Source organism: Lampris incognitus, chromosome 12 (assembly GCF_029633865.1).
Source record: "Lampris incognitus isolate fLamInc1 chromosome 12, fLamInc1.hap2, whole genome shotgun sequence".
Taxonomy (NCBI): Eukaryota; Metazoa; Chordata; class Actinopteri; order Lampriformes; family Lampridae; genus Lampris; species Lampris incognitus.
Genome location: NC_079222.1, coordinates 34,801,976 through 34,822,663, shown reverse-complemented (window position 1 = coordinate 34,822,663; position 20,688 = coordinate 34,801,976). Strand labels below are relative to the sequence as shown.

The window sequence follows — 20,688 nt, the reverse complement described above, 5'->3', positions numbered from 1 at the left end:
CATCATCATCATCATTTCACTGTAGCCGTTTCCAGAGAAACCTTAGAAATACTAGCTATACATTAAAAGGGTTGACTCTGCATCGTAATTTATTGCTGGTTTGACAAACTCCGGTCACTAATGCCAATGATTAGTTCTCACCTTTTTTTTAAATTTTTTTAAGTATGTACATTTTGATTAGTAATGTCTAAAGTTCACAGGAAACTGCTAAATAAATAAGAATATGGGACTACAAAAAACCAAAAAACAAAAACAAAAACAAAACCCAGACAACTCCAATGAAGAAATGTGAAAACAGGTTTACACCCTGGATTGTCTACATTGTTATACTGTTTTTTTGTTTTTTTTTGTTTTCTTTATTTTTTTGCACAAATATGAAGAAGCTCACCATTGCCCAAGGAAAAATACCCCTAAAATCTAATAGTGAGACCAAACTTAGCTAATTACCACAGTCTTACCAATGGAAGAAGCTGGCTGTATTCACTAAAATGAACTACACATAGTGGGTGTGATAGAATGCATGAAGGATAAAATGTGTGAAGGGTGACACTTACTGAACGACGGCGGGGCACAAAAAAATACACACAATCGTATAGTGTACACCTAATCCAGTGATCACAAACAGACTGTTGGGATTTGTGTGTGCAAATAACGTAATGTGAATGTCATCATTTCCGTTTCTTCTGGAAACACGTCTCATGGAATATTTTGTTTTAGCACTGGATGACTATTATAGGGGTGATTTTCATGCAAACAACAGGTACATGTGAATTTGATCACACAACAGGACATAACTGCCTTCAAACAAAGATTCTCGATACACAATTAATTAACAGACTTATGAGTGACACGCTTTGCTGTTGCAGCTTTGACTGGATTAGTTTGATTATTCGTCTTCTTAAAGGAAAATCACACGTCGTGGTATTTATGATCCGCCACTACGGTCTCGAGAACAGAAACTCACGAGCTAGTGAACAACCTCGGGCAAAAGTGGTAAGAACGATCACTATTATACATCGCAAACAAAAACAGAACAGGACTATATACTTTCTACGCCGTTTCAGTACAAAAAGATCTTTTTTTTTTAATCAAAATATAAAAAACATGTAAAATCATCCGGGATTACTAAAAGTTTCTGTGTTTCTAAAAATGCCGTCTTGATGTTCTTCTGAATGAAAATAAAGGCTTCTGCTATTGCTCTCAAGCCGTCTTGCTGCGAACGTACTCCACAAGAAGTATCGTGTTGTGTCTGACTGGATATTGCTTGGGTCTCGAGATAAAGCCCCCCCCCCCCATTCAAACAGTTCAAGGTCTATGGCACTTGACTACTCCTTCCCCTTTGCTCTGTGTTCCCTCACACGTGCTCTATGTTGCAAATTAAACTGAGAACAAAACAAGACACTGCTCAGACATACTAGGTAAAAGCCTGTATAACGTCCATGTTTTTATATATATACAGAAAGGCAAGTTGGTCCTTCCCAGATCAAAATAAAATGTCAGATATTGAAACCCCTTATCAAGAGTTCTCTCCTGTCACCAGTGCCTTTAAGACTGAGCCCTTAAATATTAAATATGAACAGAAGAGGATAAAACTTGATTCAAACCTAATGCTTACGTCTTCTTCCGCATCTCCTGAAATCTATCCCAAAAATTTTCCAAACCTGCTTTGGTTAGCTAGCGTGATCTACTCTCGTCCTCGTCTGACAGAAGGTCTTGCAATGCTCAAGTCCGATTAAGGCCAAGCAGAAGCTCGTTGATCCCTAGAGGGTCCCTAGAGGGTCATCTCCCGCTCCGGATTCCGGTCTATGTGAAACGAGCACGTTCGGAGAGCATCCTTCCAGCATCCAGGACACCGTGACGCAGCCGTATTGTGAAGGCTTTCGTCAGCGGGTAAAACGGCGACGGGTGGTGGCGAGACGCAGAACAGGGGCAGATCGTTTGCCCGAGAGGGATGGATGGGGTTAGTGAGTGCAGTATTTTCTGCTCGCAGTAGGATGTTGGAACGTGTATAGAGTTATGGAGATGGATGATTCGCCCTCCCTCCAACCCCGCCTTACTCGGGCTCTTCGATCTTCAGGAAAACAGAAACTCTTTCAAAAAAAAAAACAAAAAAAACAAAAAACTCCACCTTGCTCTACATTCATCTTCACAAAAAAAGCACATAACGCTGTCCCCCGTATCACATCACACAACACACCAGCGAGTGGTTTCAACATCTTGTTAAATTAAGTCACAATTAAAAGAGATAGGCAAGTTTGATGACGAAAGAGTGGGAGCCCTGCCCCCTAGTGGTAAGCTACAGTTCGTTCTCCCCCCCCCCCCAAAAAAAAATGGAATGGGTGATGGGAAGCTTCAAACTGACTTTTATAAAACAAAACAAACAACAAACAAAACAAAAAAAGCTGTACAGAGAGCACAGTTGTTACTTGTTTCAGAGCAGGTCATGTCTTCAGGATCCTTTATATAAAATTACTCCATACCACAGTGACGGCCTCTTGACGACAACATACTTCCAGATTTTTGCCCATTTCTCTTCTAAATCCACTGCGCGCAGTGGTTTCCCCCCTTTACACGAAGGCTCTGAAGATCTCATAAATATTTCCCCATAGGTTTCTATAGACCAGTTTCTTCTTTGTATAAAAATATGAGTGAACATGGGTTTCCGTGTTTCCCTACTCATCTCTTCTGATGTCCAAGCGGAATTCGCACACACACAAAAAAAAAGACTATGCCAACATTTCTCTTACAATTATCAAATCCACAGTGCTGGGAAATGTCTTCAGGAGGGAAACCGCGTTCCCATGATCGATATTCACAAAGCTGTATCCGTTCGCCTGTAAAAAGCCACAATCTGTATTAGGATGCTGATTTGAAGAGCCTCGACAGAAACTAATCAACATTTGACTTCAAGTGTTACTATGGTATCCTTTAAAAGTAAGAGCATACCTGGATGATTTTATCTCCAGGCTGAAGAACCTTGAATGCAGGCCCCTCAGGTTGGACTCTGGTCACAAATATACCCTGAAATGACATGGGACGTTTTAAAAACATGAATCATACGCAGTTTTAAATCAATGGACAGCCATCCAGCCGTTCTGTCCATACATTATCCAAGCAGCTTATCCTAATTAGGGTCAGGGGATGCTGGAGCCTGTCCCAGCAGTCACTGGGCAGAAGGAGGCTCAATCAGTATCAATATCAATATCAATGTCCATCAAAACAATAAGAGTACAGCAGTTGATTCAATTTCTGTTTAACTCATAATAGCTAAATAACAAGATAACAACAAAAGATAACAAATAACAAAAGACCCCCCCCCCTCTTTTTCTCCCCAATTGTACCTGGCCAATCACCCCACTCTCTTAGCCATCCCGGTCGCTGCTCCACCCCTACTGCTGATCCGGGGAGGGCTGCAGACTACCACATGCCTCCTCCGATACATGTGGAGTCGCCAGCTGCTTCTTTTCACCTGACAGTGAGGAGTTTCACCAGGGGGACATAGTGTGTGGGAGGATCACGCTATTCCCCCCAGTCCCCCTCCCCCGAACAGGCGCCCTGAGCGACCAGGAGACATACCCACATCCGGCTTCCCACCCGCAGACACGACCAATTGTGTCTGTAGGGATGCCCAACCATGCGATCCCCCATGTTGGCAGGCAACAGAATAGACCGCCGTGCTACCCAGACGCCCAACAAAAGACATTTAGGGCTTAGTTTTAACTATAAGTGAACAGAGATCATTAACACTGATTTACATTGTCGTCTGGATGGAACGGATTTCCTCGGCCCCCCACTCCTCCTGATATACTGAAACCCAGCTCCGGATTCTTCTCCACCTTCACACGGATCTGAGACACAAACACACGTTTTGTTAGCCAAGTTTTCAGAGTCCGGCACTTACAAGAGACCAGCAGCCTCGGTATTTCACAAGGACAAGCTGCTTTGGATTACGTAGTTAAAGAAGGTTTCAGTTCAAGACCAACAAGATTGAGCACTTCATTATCTAGATGTCACTGTTTTGAAAAAAAATTAAAATAAAACTTAAGACAAAATAAAACAGACAGCTGCACACACATGCATAGAAAACCCTTCACCTCTTGCTGCATTGTATCATGTGGCATGCGTGGGGGCCCCTGGGACTGCTGGGAGACTTTCAACATAAGGTAATCTATGAGCTGCTCTCTGGAGGGGTGGCGGGCCATTGACTGGCTCATCTGAGGACGAACGTGAGGGCCCAACTGACCATTAATCGAAGGCACCTGGGTAAAAGAGACACAAACCCATTAATAGGTGAGGTTGTCCATGGTTGTTTGGTCTGGGTCATCAAGGCTCCCCTGTTCCCCAGCCCCTGATTAGTATTTGCATACCTGTGCCCCATTTACCCAAGTAACACTGATTACTCCATTTACCTGATTGCCCCTGCTGTACTCACTTGATCCCCAGTCCCTTATTTGGCTTGCGAGTCCTGTTCCTGCCCCGCCCTGCTCACCTGTTCCCCATCCCCTGATTAGTATTTGCACACCTGCGCCCCATTTACCTGAGTAACACTGATTGCCCCATTTACCTGATTGCCCCTGCTGTACTTACTTGATCCCCAGTCCCTTATTTGGCTTGCGATTCCTGTTCCTGCCCCGCCCTGCTCACCTTTCCCCATTCCCTAATTGGCAAGCCTGTTCCTGCCCTGCTCACCTGTTCCCCATTTCCCTGACTGGCTCTCCAGCATATTCCCCCGGGTTGCCCAGGCGCTTTGTCAGATCGTCACACACAGACACACAGACTGACTCTTGGTAGCCGGATGTGCCACGTCCTGTCTCGAGCCGTCCTTGCTGTCTGTAGCGTCTGTTCATGCTGTCTGTAAGTTCGTTTGTATTAATAAAATATTGTTCTGGCCCGGTCTGTCTCCACTGTCTGCATTTGAGTCCTCGACTCCTGCTCCCGGCGTGACACAAGGTAGGATAGCCAAGAAATGGTATAGGACCCTGAACTCCAACAAGCGGCCCGTGGGCCAGCCCGCAAGAGTCAAATGTCTGGCCCGTGCCGACAAATTGGCACTAACGCACCTGTCATAACATGTGAAATAAAGTGCATGCTGCTCTACTTTATCTATTTACTCCCCACCCTTTTTCTCCCCAATTGGAACTGACAAATCACCCTGCTCTCTGAGCCGTCCTGGTTGCTGCTCCACCCCCTCTGCCGATCCGGTGAGGGCCGCAGACTACCACATGCCTCCTCCGATACATGTGGAGTTGCCAGCCGCTTCTTTTCACCTGACAGTGAGGAGTTTCACCAGGGGGACGTAGCGTGTGGGAGGATCACGCTATCCCCCCCCCCCCCAGTTCTCCCTCCCTCTGAACAGGTGCCCCGACTGACCAGAGGAGGCGCTAGTGCAGTGACCAGGACACATGCCCACATCCAGCTTCCCACTCGCAGACAAAGCCAATTGTCTGTAGGGATGCCTGACCAAGCCGGAGGTAACACGGGGATTCGAACCGGCGAGCCCCGTTTTGGTAGGCAATGGAATAGACTGCCATGCCACTCGGATGCCCCACATTTTGCTTTTTAAATTCCTATGACTTAAACTTGAATATCCATGGCAGTTTAATAGAGTTTCCATAGCATTTTTTCATGATATAAATGTAGGATTTGGACTTTTACAGATGTTGTGCCTACTTTTCTGTGGGGGTCCATGGTGTAGCTCTGCTGCCCCTGGAGACCAAACACCTCATCCTGAAAAGTGAGAGAGTGACTGAGGATTAATAACGACAAACCTTAACCACATTACGCATATACAGTTAGGTCCATAAATATTTGGACAGTGACACAATTTTCATAATTTTGACCCTGTAATCTACCACACTGGATTTGACAAAAAATAATCAAGATGCAATTAAAGTGCAGACTTTCAGCTTTAATCTGAGGGTATTTACATCAAAATTGGAGGAAGGGTTTAGGAACTGCAACAACTTCCATACTTAGTCCCCTCATTTCAAGGGACCAAAAGTAATTGGACAATTGGCTCAAAAGCTGTTTCACGAGCAAGTGTGGGCAATTCCCTCGTTATTTCATCATTACTTAAGCAGGTTAAGGGTCAGGAATTGATTTCAGGTGTGGCATTTTCATTTGGAAGCTGTTCCTGCGAATCCACAACATGCGGTCAAAGGAGCACTCAATGCAAGTGAAACAGGCCATCCTTAGGCTCCGAAAACAGAAAAAATCCACCAGAGAGATAGCAGAAACATTAGGAGTGGCCAAATCAACAGTTTGGTACATTCTGAGAAAAAAAGGAATGCACTGGTGAGCTCTGCAACACAAAAAGGCCAGGACGTCCACGGAAGACAACAGCGGTTGATGATCGCAGGATCCTTTCCATGGTAAAGAAGAACCCTTTCACAACATCTAGTGAAGTGCGGAAGACTCTCCAAGAAGTAGGCGTATCATTATCCAAGTCTACCATAAAGAGAAGACTTCACGAGAGGAAATAGAGAGGGTTCGCTACAAGGTGCAAACCATTCATAAATCTCGAGAATAGAAAGGCCAGATTAGAGTTTGCCAAAACACATCTAAAAAAGCCAGCCCAGTTCTGGAAAGCCATTCTTTGGACAGATGAAACCAAGATCAACTTGTACCAGAATGATGGGAAGAGAAAAGTATGGAGAAGACGTGGAACGGCTCGTCATCCAAAGCACACCACATCATCTGTAAAACATGGTGGAGGCAGTGTGATGGCATGGGCATGCATGGCTTCCAATGGCACTGGGTCACTGGTGTTTATTGATGATATAACAGAAGATGGAAGCAGCCGCATGAATTCTGAGGTCTATAGGAACATTATGTCTGCCCACATTCAGCCAAATTCAGCAAAGTTGATTGGACGGTGCTTCACAGTACAGATGGACAATGACCCAAAACATACTGCCAAAGCAACCCAGGAGTTTTTCAAGACAAAGAAGTGGAATATTCTACAATGGCCGAGTCAATCACGTGATCTCAATCCGATCGAGCATGCATTTCACTTGCTTAAGACAAAACTTAAGGCAGAAAGACCTGCAAACAAACAACAACTCAAGACAGCTGCAGTCAAGGCCTGGCAGAGCATCACAAAGGAGGAAACCCAGCGTTTGGTTATGTCCATGGGCTCTAGACTTCAGGCAGTCATCGCCTGCAAAGGATTCTCAACTAAATATTAAGAATGAACTTTTTATTTATGATTATATTCATTTGTCCAATTACTTTTGGTCCCTTGAAATGAAGGGACTATGTATGAAAGTTGTTGCAGTTTCTAAACCCTTCCTCCAATTTTGATGTAAATACCCTCAAATAAAGCGTAAAGTCTGCACTTTAATTGCATCTTGATTATTTCATTTCAAATTCACTGTGGTAGATTACAGGGCCAAAATTATGATAATTGTGTCACTGTCCAAATATTTACGGACCTAACTGTAAGCATGTGTTTCACTGGAACTCAAGAGGTGACACCCTAAAACTCGCAATAAAGTGATCATTTCTAATGTTTTGGTTGTTTGCATTAGTCAGGTGGCAGTGGCGGCTGGTGCTCAAAATGTTGGGGGGGGGCGCAATTTACCTTAGGGCAGCACACCTGACAGCTGCTTTAATGTCCACACAGTCACAGAGTTATTAAGAAGGACAATGAAGCCTATAGATTCTATCAGTTTTCGTAGACGGTGGATGATTGATAGTCGAGACGAGGCGTGGTGGCAGGTGTGAACATGACTGACAGCCACGAGACTTGTCCAGTCACATTAGATCAAAAGCATTAAAACAATACCAATTCGCTGCAAATAAAAGTGGGAGTGTCTGGGGCGGCACAGAACTGCGTTCCCTGGAAAATTGAAGAAACCAATCAGACAGCAGCCTCAGGTCACCTGCTCGCCACAAGTTTGAGGGCTTACATAAGGTGTGGTTTGGCCGGCACCCCTCACCCAGGAAGTATATTTATTCAGACAGAAATCAACCAAATACCATTTGAACCAATATTTAACGGCTGCTGACAGGTGCCCACAGGCTGAAAACACTTTTATTTCACAATTATTTGCATTACACAACTAAATTATATTCAAAATGTTTAAGTAGATTTTCATCTCTTGATATTTGAAGAGGGCGGCGCCCCAGCGCCCTGTACTGGCCAGCCGCCACTGTCAGGTGCTGATTTAGAAGAGGAAACGTGATGATGAAGACAAACGACAGTGCGAACCTCAGATTAAAAGGTCCCGGGTTTCTTTCATCAGACTACCATTCAGACACCAAGCCCCACTTCCCTCTGAATGAAGAGCGCCCTGCTGGTGTGTTTCACATGGAAGTCAGGAGCGCGAGACAAGTTCTCATTTCCCAGCGTTCTCAGTCTCTCAAGACACACACCACTTACCTCTGACAAAACAGTTTGCACCTCCACACACACAGTGTAAGTCTATGAAGTGATTCTGAAGTGACCAGAAGTAGCAGTGAAGATGATGAATGAGCAAACTAACTATTCACAGCATCATTACAGGGGCACAAAATCACTACTGCCGAGATGTAATGAAATAACAGCCTAACTTAGACACCTACATCATCTTCTGATTAAACTGGTGTAGGGCCAAGGGACAGAGCACAGGGGTATAAATGAGTAAGATCTGCAGTATTTAAAAGGGGGCCATTTTGTACCATGTAACATCATGCCATGAAGCCATCTCTGATTCAAACATGGATGCGGATTAAGCAAAACAGTCTCCAGCCTTGAAAATTGATATTTCCTCACAAAAGTCTGGGACGTCCTAGCGTAACACTTTGTGAGCTGGATTTTGTTCATGAAATTTTATTATATGATAAAGTCTAGACTGGAAATCACTAGTCTTATGCTCCAGATCAGACTACACAATATTTTTTGTCTTCCGCCATGGCGCCATGTCAGATTACTGCTATAGATTCGTGTCCTGTCTTGGCCGCCAGACTGGCCACACTACAAGTATGATCCCAAGCCGTCGTCGTACGGTGCCGTCATCACGTCATCCGCTGTCATCACAACCGCACGTGAGTTCACAGGTAGTCAGGGAGGTGGGTCAAGAAGTGTCAATCATAGAAGAAATGCTATGCGCCAGACAGTGTTCTGTTATCCTATTGGTCAGCGTCAGGAACACGTCTTGGAGCGTCGGTCAGGGGTGTCAAACTAGATGGAAAATGCAAAAAGATTCTGACATGCTTGACTTGTCGAGTCGGGGTTGTGGGGCGTCCGACACTGGTCTCGGATTATGTCACACTACAAGAGCATTTGTCATATTCGGGCCCGACACTGAAAGCTGGTCGGCAGTGACGTAATCAGGTCAAAATCGGCCTGAATCTGTGTAGTTTGAGCCAGGCATTAGAAAGGAAGCCTTATAAATGACAACAGTAGTAGTAGGTTTACCCTGATATTTTAGTATTTTTTATTTATTTATTTTGGGAATTTTCCCCGTTTCTCACCAATTGTACTTGGCCAATTACCCCACTCTCCCGAGCTGTCCTGGTCGCTGCTCCGCCCCCCCGCCGATCCGGGGAGGGCTGCAGGCTACCACATGCCTCCCCCGATACATGTGGAGTCGCCAGCTGCTTCTTTTCACCTGACAGTGAGGAGTTTCGCCAGCGGGAGGTAGCGCGTGGGAGGATCACGCTATCCCCCCCCCAAACAGGTGCCCCGACCTACCAGAGGAGGCGCTAGTGCAGCGACCAGGACACATACCCACATCTGGCTTCCCCACCTGCAGACACGGCCAATTGTGTCTGTAGGGACGCCTGACCAAGCCAGAGGTAACACGGGGATTCGAACCACAGATCCTCGTGTGGGTAGGCAACGGAATTGACTGCTATGCCACCCTGACGCCTAATTTTGATTTTATCGATTCCATGCTGTTTGACGTGATCATGGACACACAAAAGTGACTAAATAAATATTACTTTGGTACAAAGACTCGGGGTGCCCCTTTTAAATTGGGTTTTTGGTGTGCTAAAAGCAGCTACAGGATTTTCCTCTCTGAGAAGATATCACATGCATCAGAAAGGTTTGGGGGTGTCAATGACTCAGATGCGGGCAGAGACACTACGCTTTCACTTGTCCAACAAGAACAAGCGAAAGACCTCTTCTGCACATCAGTGATCACTTCTCAGTTTCTAGGGATAGAAGGAAAAGTGGCATTTTCTTCTCTTAAAGGATGTGGCACTATAGCAGGAACCAGAAGCCCTGGCTTAGCAGGAAGTGCAGTAGCGAGCTACAAGTTACAGTACTCACACAGAAGCCCAGGGCTCCGTAGGGCCGTCCACCTCTGTTACTAAAGACCAGAGACCCTTGGCTGGCATGTATATCCCTAGAGCTGCTGTAGTAAGACCAGCTCAACGGTGCATAATTGGAATTATAGGACCGAGACAGCACACTCTGAACAGAGGAACAACATGGAATAGCCAACACCAACCGACACTTCAGTGGTTGCCCATCCAATACCAGATAAGTGATGACAAAACATATTTCACAACAAAGTTTACAGCATAAAGCACACATATGAAGTTAACAAATATCTAACGTATATTAAAGTGAGAAGGCTTTAGTAAATTTACTTGGCACTTCCACCACACAAAGGGAAAAAAGTATGGGCTATTATGTGTTGATGCTTCACAACCTTCAGTTTGGCATTTGATTTTTTTTTTATTTTGATATACTCAAGGCTCAGCGTTTTCAGTTTTTAATTTTTCAAACCCATCCAGACTGCCGAATTTCGCCACAAGAGGACACCGTTACATAACCTCACACGAACAGGAACAACTTTTGGATCTGTGGAAACATAAAATCCGGGTGAAGATCGGTTTAAACCGATCTGCTCCTTTTAAAAAAATCTGGGTATTTTTTGGTGAAAATCGGTAAAAACCGAAAACACTGAGCCTTGGATATACTTTATTGATCCCCGTAGGAAAATTACGCTCTGCATTTAACCCATCCTAGCTGTGTAGCTGGGAGCAGTGGGCAGCCGCAGTGCAGCGCCCGAGGCCCAACTGCAGTTCGTCTTTCCATTGCCTTGGTCAGGGGCACAGACAGAAGTATTAACCCTTACATGCATGTCTTTCTGATGGTGGGGGAAACCGGAGCACCCGGAGAAAACCCACTGCAGACACGGGGAGAACATGCAAACTCCACACAGACAACGACCTGGGATGAACCCCGAGGTTGGACAACCCCGGGGTTGGGACCCAGGACCTTCTTGCTGTGAGGTGACAGCGCTAACCACTGAGCCACTGTGCTACCCAAATGTGGAATATGTGGCATTCTTACTGGGTTAGTATTTCAGCAACCACCCTAGACTTGATCTCTTCTTAAGAATTTTTATTTGGTGAAACCCAATAAAATGTATTTGTCTATTGAGGGCTATGACTTGACTCAACTGTACCTAATCACATGTGGCATGCTCGTTGATGTCACTTTGTTCAACATGCTTCTTTCTTGATAAGTTATGGTACAGCGTCTCTTTCCATTACACAGTCGATGATGGCTAGTTGTACCCCTCAGTGAGGCTCAGTAAATCAATTAAGTTTAAAATCAAATTTGGATAAAACGGATGTCTTCGTTATACACCCTTCAAACCCTCCTCATGGATCACTAACACAACATATTGTCAATGGTTGTCCGTCTGTTTTGTTTATCTTATTTCACCTTCAGATTGTGTTTACTTATAAGGCTTTGCATGGCCTGGCCCCTAGTTGTCACCTTCAACTTTTGATACCTTCAGCAAGCGCACAGCCTGAAATCCTGAGCAACCCTAGGCTTTGGGATGATTTGCATGAGTAAGTACTGTATTGGGTTGTCCTTTAAATTCATTCATTATCCAAGCCGCTTATCCCAATTTGGGTTGCAGGATGCTGGAGCCTATCCCAGCAGTCATTGGGCGGCAGGCGGGGAGACACCCTGGACAGGCCGCCAGGGCATCACAGGGCCGACACATTCACAACTAGGGACAATTTAGTACGACTGATTCACCTGACCTACATGTCTTTGGACTGTGGGAGGAAACCAGAGCACCCAGAGGAAATCCACGCAGACACGGGGAGAACATGCAAACTCCACACAGAGGACGACCTGGGACAACCCCCAAGGTTGGACAACCCCTGGGGTTCGAACCCCGGACCTTCTTGCTGTGAGGCGACTGCACTAACCACTGCGCCACCGTGCTGGGCGTGGTGGTGTGTGCTTGTAATCCAAGTCACCAGGAGGCTGAGGCTGGCGGATAGTTTGAGCTCAGGGGCTCTGGGCTGCAGCGGACTGTGCCGATTGTGTGTCTGTACTAAGTTCGGTATCGATATGGTGCTCCGGGGGGAGTGCGGGACCTCCAGGTCATCTACGGAGGGGTGAAGCGGCCCAGGCCGGCAACGGAGCAGGTCCTTTAAATTACCTCTGTAAATTAAGTTTTATTACAAGGCCTTTTATAATCTTATTTATTTATTTTATTCTTGATGTCTTGATCTCAGGTCTCATTCAACATGTCTGTATCTATGGCTAGGATTTATTATTTGAATATTATTATTCAAATAGTAAGTCTTTATGGCTAGGACTTATTATTTGAATGAATGGATGAGTTTCATAGTTTTTTTTTATTTTTTTGGTTGAAAATTTTAAACACCTTTATTAAAGTGAAAATTAATCAAGTTTCTAATAATAAAGTAAGAAGGTAAGGTTGAAGTAGAAGGCCCATGTTAAAAGCAGATCTTTAGCACAAGTTTTTAACTCAATCAAAACAAAAACTGTGACTCTTGTGAACCTGTAGACAGAAAATTAGCAGTGAATAATTGGCAAGATTTGATAAGCCAATGATACACAGAGAGGATACCTTGGACATAATTTGAATATTAACCTGGCAATTGATATGTGAATATTTTACTTCAGTATTATTTATTTACCTTTTCCATTTTCTTAGCTTCAATGTGACGCATCACCTGGTCTCTCCAGTCAGCTGGCACCTTTCCTGCTCCAATTCCCCCTGGTCCTGCTCCAGGCCCTTCAAGGAGGGAGTGCTCAGACTTGACCCTATTACTGGGCCGCTTGCTGGGGCTGTTGTGCTGGTAGCTGAAGTCACTGACAGACATGGTCCTCTCTGGCAGTTCATGGGGCTGTGCCCTAGCACCGAGAGGCCGAGAAGATCCAGGTACATCTATACTGTATGTGCGAGCAGAGAGGGGCCGCTGCATGGCCTGGCTCATTGCCAGCGGTCCCCTGCCAAGAGTATGGATGTCCCTGTATGTCATGTACTCTCCTTCAAGCACCTGCATCCGCCTTGGGTCTCCCATAGAGGCTGTGGAGGAGCTACTGCTCTGCCTCTGCAGAGTGCTACTCCTTGGCTGGCTACCAGATGACTGTAGTCTTTCCTTAGTCCACATGTCACCAGGGGGCTTGGGGCCCATTGAAGTACCTCTTTGCTGGGGCTGCAAGGGGTAGGGTGGTGCTTGGTTACGATTGGAGTAGTTGGTGTTGGCTTGTGAGTGTTGAGGTGGAGGGAGGTAGCCTTGGTGGTCTGGGGGAATAGGTGTCCTCTGGGTCCAGAGGCCCTCTGTGGGCATGGAACTGCTTGTGTATTGAATATTGTATTGAGGAGGAGGGATACCCATGGCCATGCTGGAGGAAACTGGATACCTGCTGGAGCTGGTCAAAAGTTTAGAAGTGCTGGAGAGCAAATCTGAGGAGGAGGCAGAAGAGCTAGCATAGACCTGGAGAGTCTGGTCATTGAGCAGGGAGGCTGACTTGCTCCTGGCTATGCTCTGGCCCTGAGCTCCTGGTGCTGGAGCAGCCACAGCTATCCTGTTTACCGTTCCTGCATCACATGCATCACCCTCCCCATCAATGTAGTATAACTTCATGCCCCCAGTCTCAATGTTGGTGATGCTCTGGGACTTCACCACTTGAGGACGAGGGCACCTTTTTTCTGGGGATAGATCCTCTGTGCTACGAGAAAGAGACATATCACTGCTGACTGTCCCGCCTGACGAGGCCATATGCACTGCAGATGTCTCTACTCTTATTGGTGACACTGCTTGGCTTCTGTTCCCCAGGCTATTAAAGCAGTCACTGATCTGTTGGTTGCCATTTTCTAAATGGTCTATGTTGTCAACGCTGAAGCCTTTTTTGTTATTCAAGTCCTCCTTGACAGTGGAACCATTCTTATGTTTGTCCAAGTCGTCCAGTTGAACCATATTATCAGGTGGCAGCTTGGACACGTTCATATTGATCTGGTCCCAGTTGGTAAAGGCATCTCCCATGCCGTTATTAATACCTTTCTCAATGAATGCTAGCCTTGCCTCCATTGAGAGGTCATAGTCACCCATTTTCTCGGGCTGGGTTTGCTGGGTTTTTGGCAGAGCCTGCAAGGATATGTCCAAACCATTACCATTATGAAGCAGAGGAGTGGTCTCTTTGTGTTGGTTCATATTCTCATCTTCTTGCCTAAACCAGAAAAAAAATAGGGACATTAATTCATTTATTTGACAAAATTATAAATTTGTCACAAATGCAGTGAAACTAACACAGTTTGAAATGCGAACAAGGGGGAAGACCAAGGATTATACAAACCCCAATTCCAATGAAGTTGGGACGTTGTGTAAAATGTGAATAAAAACAGAATAAAATGATTTGCAAATCCTTTTCGACCTGTATTCAATTGAATACACTACAAAGACAAGATATTTAATGTTCAAACTGATAAACTTTATTGTTTTTTGCAAATATTCACTCATTTTGAATTTGATGCCTGCAACACATTCCAAAAAAGCTGGGACAGGGGCAACAAAAGACTGGGAAAGTTGAGGAATGCTCAAAAAACACCTGTTAGGAACATTCCACAGGTGAACAGGTTAATTGGAAACAGGTGAATGTCATGATTGGGTATAAAAGGAGCATCCCCGAAAGGCTCAGTCGTTCACAGGCAAGGATGGGGCGAGGTTCACCACTTTGTGAACAACTGCGTGAGCAAATAGTCCAGCAGTTTAAGAACAACGTTTCTCAACGTACAATTGCAAGGAATTTAGGGATTTCATCATCTCCAGTCCATAATATCATCAAAAGATTCAGAGAATCCGGAGAAATCTCTGCACGCAAGCGGCAAGGCCGAAAACCAACATTGAATGCCCTTGACCTTCGACCCCTCAGGCGGCACTGCATTAAAAACCGACATCATTCTGTTAAGGATATTACCACTTGGCTCAGCAACACTTGGGAAAACCATTGTCAGTTAACACAGTTCATCGCTACATCTACAAGTGCAAGTTAAAACTCTACCGTGCAAAGCGAAAGCCATATATCAACACCACCCAGAAACGCCGCCAGCTTCTCTGGGCCTGAGCTCATCTGAGATGGACTGACGCAAAGTGGAGAAGTGTGCTGTGGTTTGACGAGTCCACATTCAAATTGTTTTTGGAAATCATGGACGTCGTGTCCTCTGGGCTAAAGAGGGAGAGGACCATCCAGATTGTTATCAGCGCAAAGTTCAAAAGCCAGCATCTGTGATGGTATGGGGGTGTGTTAGTGCCCATGGCATCATGGGTAACTTGCACATCTGTGAAGGCACCATTAATGCTGAAAGGTACATACAGGTTTTGGAGCAACATGTGCTGCCATCCAAGCGACGTCTTTTTCAGGGACGTCCCTGCTTATTTCAGCAAGACGATGCCAAGCCCCATTCTGCACGTGTTACACCAGCGGGGCTTCGTAGTAAAAGAGTGCGGGTACTAGACTGGCCGGCCTGCAGTCCAGACCTGTCTCTCATTGAAAATATGTGGTGCATTATGAAGCACAAAATACGACAATGGAGACCCCGGACTGTTGAGCAACTGAAGTCGTACATCAAGCAAGAATGGGAAAGAATTCCACCTACAAAGCTTCAACAATTAGTTTCCTCAGTTCCCAAATGCTTATTGAGTGTTGTTAAAAGGAAAGGTGATGTAACACAGTGGTGAACATGCCCCTGTCCCAGCTGCTTTGGAACGTGTTGCAGTCATCAAATTCAAAATGAGTGACTATTTGTAAAAAAAAACAATAGTTGATCAGTTTAACAATAAGTATCTTGTCTTTGCAGTGTACTCAATTGAATATAGGTCAAAAAGGATTTGCAGATCATTGTATTCGGTTTTTATTAACATTTTACACACTGTCCCAACTTCATTGGAATTGGGGTTTGTATGTATGGTGACATATATGGTGCTTTTCCACAGCAAGGCTGAACAGCTCTGCATACAGAAGGAACCATTCCAACAGTATCATCATAAGCACAGGGTTTGGCATGGAATGGTTACAAACTGTGTTCATGTCTGTATTTTTGGCACCATTTGAAAACCGTGCTTAATATGGCCATATCGTGCCGGTGGGAGGGGTTAAGGATGTCTGTATTCAATGATTGGTTTTACATTCATATCGGAGTGACACCACATCTGATACAGTCAAAGATGTTTCCCTGAGAAAAAGAAACACCACTCTCTTATCGTTTGAAACAAGAAAAAGACACAGAGTGGTGTGTCTTTCTCTAGGGAATCGTCTTTGATAGAGCACCATTTTTACACCCTGCACTGATCCTACGCGTAAACTGCAACAAACAAGTGTTTGACTTTTTTGATCAAACACAAAATAAAGCTGTAAGAGTGCACTCAGTACTGTGGAGATCCCCGCCAGGCCTATCTCCCCTTCTCTGACGCTCAAACTCGGCGACAAACCAACCCTTTTTTCGCCTGCCGAGAGAAGGGAAACTATGGAGACACTGCCTGCATGCCTCCCGTTCTCCAGTGCTCGGACTTAGGTGAAAATCCAGCTGAAGAGTTAGCACTCAAATTTTTTTTTTTTGATTCTGATATACTTTAATGATCCCCATAAGCAAATTGTGCTCTGCATTTAACCCATCCTAGCTGTGTGGATAGGAGCAGTGGCCAGCCGCCGTGCAGCGCCCAGGGACCAGCTCCAGTTCGTCTTGCCATGCCTCGGTCAAGGGCACAGGCAGGAGTATTAACCCTAATATGTATGTCTTTCTGATGGTGGGGGAACCGGAGCACCCGGAGAAAACCCACCGCAAACACGGGGAGAATATGCAAATTCCACACAGAGGACGTGGGATGACCTAAAGGTTGGACAGCCCCGGGGTTCGAACCCAGGACCTTCTTGCAGTGAGGCGACTGCGCTAACCACTGCGCCGCCTTGCCTCAGCACATTAGTGGAGAAATGGTAATCGAGAATGGTACTCTACCTCCTCCTGGGAAGAAAGGGCATCTTTGACTCTCTCTCTGGGGTGCAAAGGGAGTTGTCCTGACTGCTATCTGTGGTCAGAGACACAGAGTCAGACATCCGTGATGGCGATGAGCAATTGCTGTTGTTCTGGTTGCTGTTGGCCACAGTGTCATCAAGCAATGAGTCAGCGTCTTTCCCATCATCTGTCAATCCAAAAATAAATGACTGTTAGTGGTCAGCCACTGTATTTAGACAGAAATGTGGGCCAGTTTGATGCTTCTTTTCTTGATGTCACGCATATAACAATACAAAAAGAAAAATTACACAGTACCTTTTTTGTCCTTACTAAGGGTCACTACTTTAGGTTGGTTGATAGAGATCTCAATAAGAGGTGGTCTCATTTCTGCTATTTTCATCTCTTCCTCCTCATCTGACAGCTCTTCGGAGTCCTGGACACACAGACGACAGTTTCAGTTGTCCATCGGTATTACATCTTTAAACCGCTGTTTCAGTTTAAGGACCAAAACCTTCAGTTATTTAGATATGCCCACGGTACCTCAAGTGTGTCTTCATGGTTGACCACAGAGGTCTCTGAGGATTTGAGTGGGACCTTCTGGGAGCTGTAAGACTCAGAGGTGTCTTTTAGATCATTTGTGGGGGAGTTCTGGACACATGTGTTGGTAGATAATTTGGGCTCCATCTCGGTTGCTTTGCCATTGGCACAGGAGGTCTCTATTACCTGTGCATTACAAAGGTCAGATCCCAAGATACATAACAGAGAAGCTCTTTTTCATTATATAACAACGCTTGGGTCATTATTTTAGGTAATTAGGTAATTCTAGATAATTAGGTTAGACGTAGGTAATTATCTGAAAGGAAACTGAAATGAGGTCGACACAAGCAGAAACGCAAGCGATGCATCTCAAGTCATCTGAAACGACCCCCCGACTGTTAAGACACAACAGAATCAGCGCCAACCTTGACTCCAACATCCTGCACGCCGATGTGATTCTGCTCAACAGGTCTCGCGTCTTTGCACGACTCGTCACTTGATTCATCCTCCTTTAGACGATGAGCCACTGACTGAGCTGTCTTCACCATGTTCTTCAACTCATCTGGATACGGTGTAGGGTAGCGCTTCAGGTTGCCCTCCTAGAGGGGCAAATACGTTTTAGTGATTGGCAGTGGGATAAGTAAGACATTTAAGTGGACAGCTTCAGTGGCAACATGCCCGTTGAGGATTTCCTCGGTGTTCTTTCCTGCCAGACCGGCACAGTGTACCAGGGGGGACATACAAAATTAACTGCAGTTGGAGAAGAAATGATTCATAGTCTGTTTATAATGACATACTGACTGCTTGCATTTCAATTACTACCACTGGCTTCTAGTCTGCTGTCTAGAATCATACACGCAGAGTAAGTTCAGAGACTGACCAGCAAAATAAAGCAAACCATCTCATGCCTCCTAGAGACACATGAACTTGCTACAGGTAATAGGACCAAGAGACTAAGACATTTTTTTTTTTAGACTTTTCCTCCTTTTTTCTCCCCAATTGTCAATTGTACCCCCTCCAATTACCCCACTCATTCGATCCATCCTGATTGCTGCTGCACCCCCTCTGCCGATCCAGGAGAGGGCTGCAAACTACCACCTGCCTCCTCCAACACGAGGAGTTGCCAGCCGCTTCTTTTCACCTGACAATGAGGAGATTCATCAGGGGGATGTAGCACGTGGGAGGATCACGCTATGCCCCCCACTCCCCCCCGAACAGGCGCCCTGACCGACCGGAGGAGGCTCTAGTGCAGCAACCAGGATACATAACCACATCTGGCTTCCCACCCGCAGACATGGCCAATTGTGTCTGTAGGGACGCCCGACCAAGCCGGAGGTAACACGGGGATTCGAACCGGCGATCGTCGACTAAGAGACATCGAACAACATCCATTTAAAGATCTCTTGTTTCATGTGTTTAAGATATCAAAAAAGGGAGAAAAGCATACATGGCGACATACAAGGAGGCGAATGTGTTCTGACAACAATCACAGATGGATAGCACTGACATTTCCAAATCTGGAGCCACTTTAATTGAACATAATTCGCATTACCGGGTTTTTAATTGTTATCTATAATGTTCAGAGGAGAAAAACCTTGCTTCAATTTTCCTTTGCAAATGAACTTTCTGCTCATTTGCCAGCGTACGACACTAACCCGTGGTGGCGTCTCTCTCTCGTCCTTGTCCTCGTCGCACTCGAACGCCACCTGGGCTCGCTGCTTGCGCTGCTCCTCCCAGAGAGAGGGGTTGAAGCTCTCAGAGTCCGAGTTGGGAATGTCTGAAGAGAGACAGAAATAATGATGTGTGGAAAATAGTTAATATTTCAACATATTAAACACACTGATATTGCAATTTACGAAAAGAAGAAACAAATTCTCATGACCGCCTGCAGAAAATTTGGTGCTGTTATTCTAAGCTGCTCTGGACCCTGTTCATAACCTCAGATACTCTTAATACTCTTGGGCAATGGGACAAAAAAATACAATTTAGGCCATGTTCAAAATACTTCCAAGATCAGCTGTTGGAACTTCTGGTATCAGGTACAACTCTTAACACTCTTAGACCTTCCCAAAACTAACCAGAAATTTCCCGATACTGACTCTGACATCACTTTGGGGGGTAAAGTAAGAACAACAACAAACACTTCTACTGATACTTTTTTTTCTTCTCTTTTTTGGACCCCCCCCCCCCCTTATACTTGGCCAATTACTCCGCTCTTCCGAGCCGTCCCGGTTGCTGCTCCACCCCCTCTGCCGATCCGGGGAGGGCTGCAGACTACCACATGCCTCCTCCTCCCATACACTTGTAGTCACCGGCCGCTTCTTTTCACCTGATGGTGAGGAGTTTCACCAGGGGGACGTAGCGCGTGGGAGGATCACGCTATTCTCCCCCAGTTCTCCCTCCCCCCCGAACCAGGACACATATACCCGGCTTTCCACCCGCAGACACGGCCAATTGTGTCTGTAGGGACACGCGACCAAGCCGGAGGTAACACGGGGATTCGAACCGGCGATCCCTGTGTTGGCAACATAGTAGAACGCCACGCCACCCGGGCGCCCTAGGGTTGCTTTTCAGATTTTCCTGAAACCTTTTGAGGCAGTGCATTACCAGGCTTTCAGCTACATTTCAGATGTTTTAACAACCTACGAACCTGAGCACGACCTCACATAGTCGGGCGTGAGACCTCTGCTTGCTCCAGAGTCGGGGCCACAAACAAAAGGACATTCTTCCATGAGGAAAGGTCATTTGGACCTGCGTGGCAAACTGATGTTGTGGGAAACCAAAACAAACTAACGGGTGAATACAAAGAAACAAAGAGCAGTGTTTCTTCTGTAGATTGCTTCTCAGATAACACGGTCCTTGATACAGTGTACTTTCAGTGTGTGCCCCAGATTACCTTGCAGCAAACACATTTTCAACTTGAGAT

At 45.6% G+C, this 20,688-nt stretch overlaps 1 protein-coding gene across 2 annotated transcripts in view; it reads right to left on the bottom strand.

Moving 5' to 3' along the window:
* Positions 1–1,774: 1,774 nt before the first annotated feature.
* The window catches only part of erbin (erbb2 interacting protein), a 100,769-nt gene continuing 81,855 nt past the window's right edge, over positions 1,775–20,688 (bottom strand). For both annotated transcript variants that reach the window (XM_056290532.1, XM_056290531.1), the window contains 11 exons: positions 19,418–19,539; positions 18,188–18,361; positions 17,766–17,948; positions 17,541–17,658; positions 17,229–17,412; positions 12,910–14,446; positions 5,671–5,727; positions 4,095–4,259; positions 3,756–3,848; positions 2,947–3,021; positions 1,775–2,834 (listed from right to left, as the gene is read on the bottom strand). In XM_056290532.1, the coding sequence (XP_056146507.1) occupies positions 2,727–2,834; positions 2,947–3,021; positions 3,756–3,848; positions 4,095–4,259; positions 5,671–5,727; positions 12,910–14,446; positions 17,229–17,412; positions 17,541–17,658; positions 17,766–17,948; positions 18,188–18,361; positions 19,418–19,539 (2,816 nt within the window). In that variant the 3' untranslated portion in view covers positions 1,775–2,726. The remainder of the gene's footprint in view (positions 2,835–2,946; positions 3,022–3,755; positions 3,849–4,094; positions 4,260–5,670; positions 5,728–12,909; positions 14,447–17,228; positions 17,413–17,540; positions 17,659–17,765; positions 17,949–18,187; positions 18,362–19,417; positions 19,540–20,688) is intronic.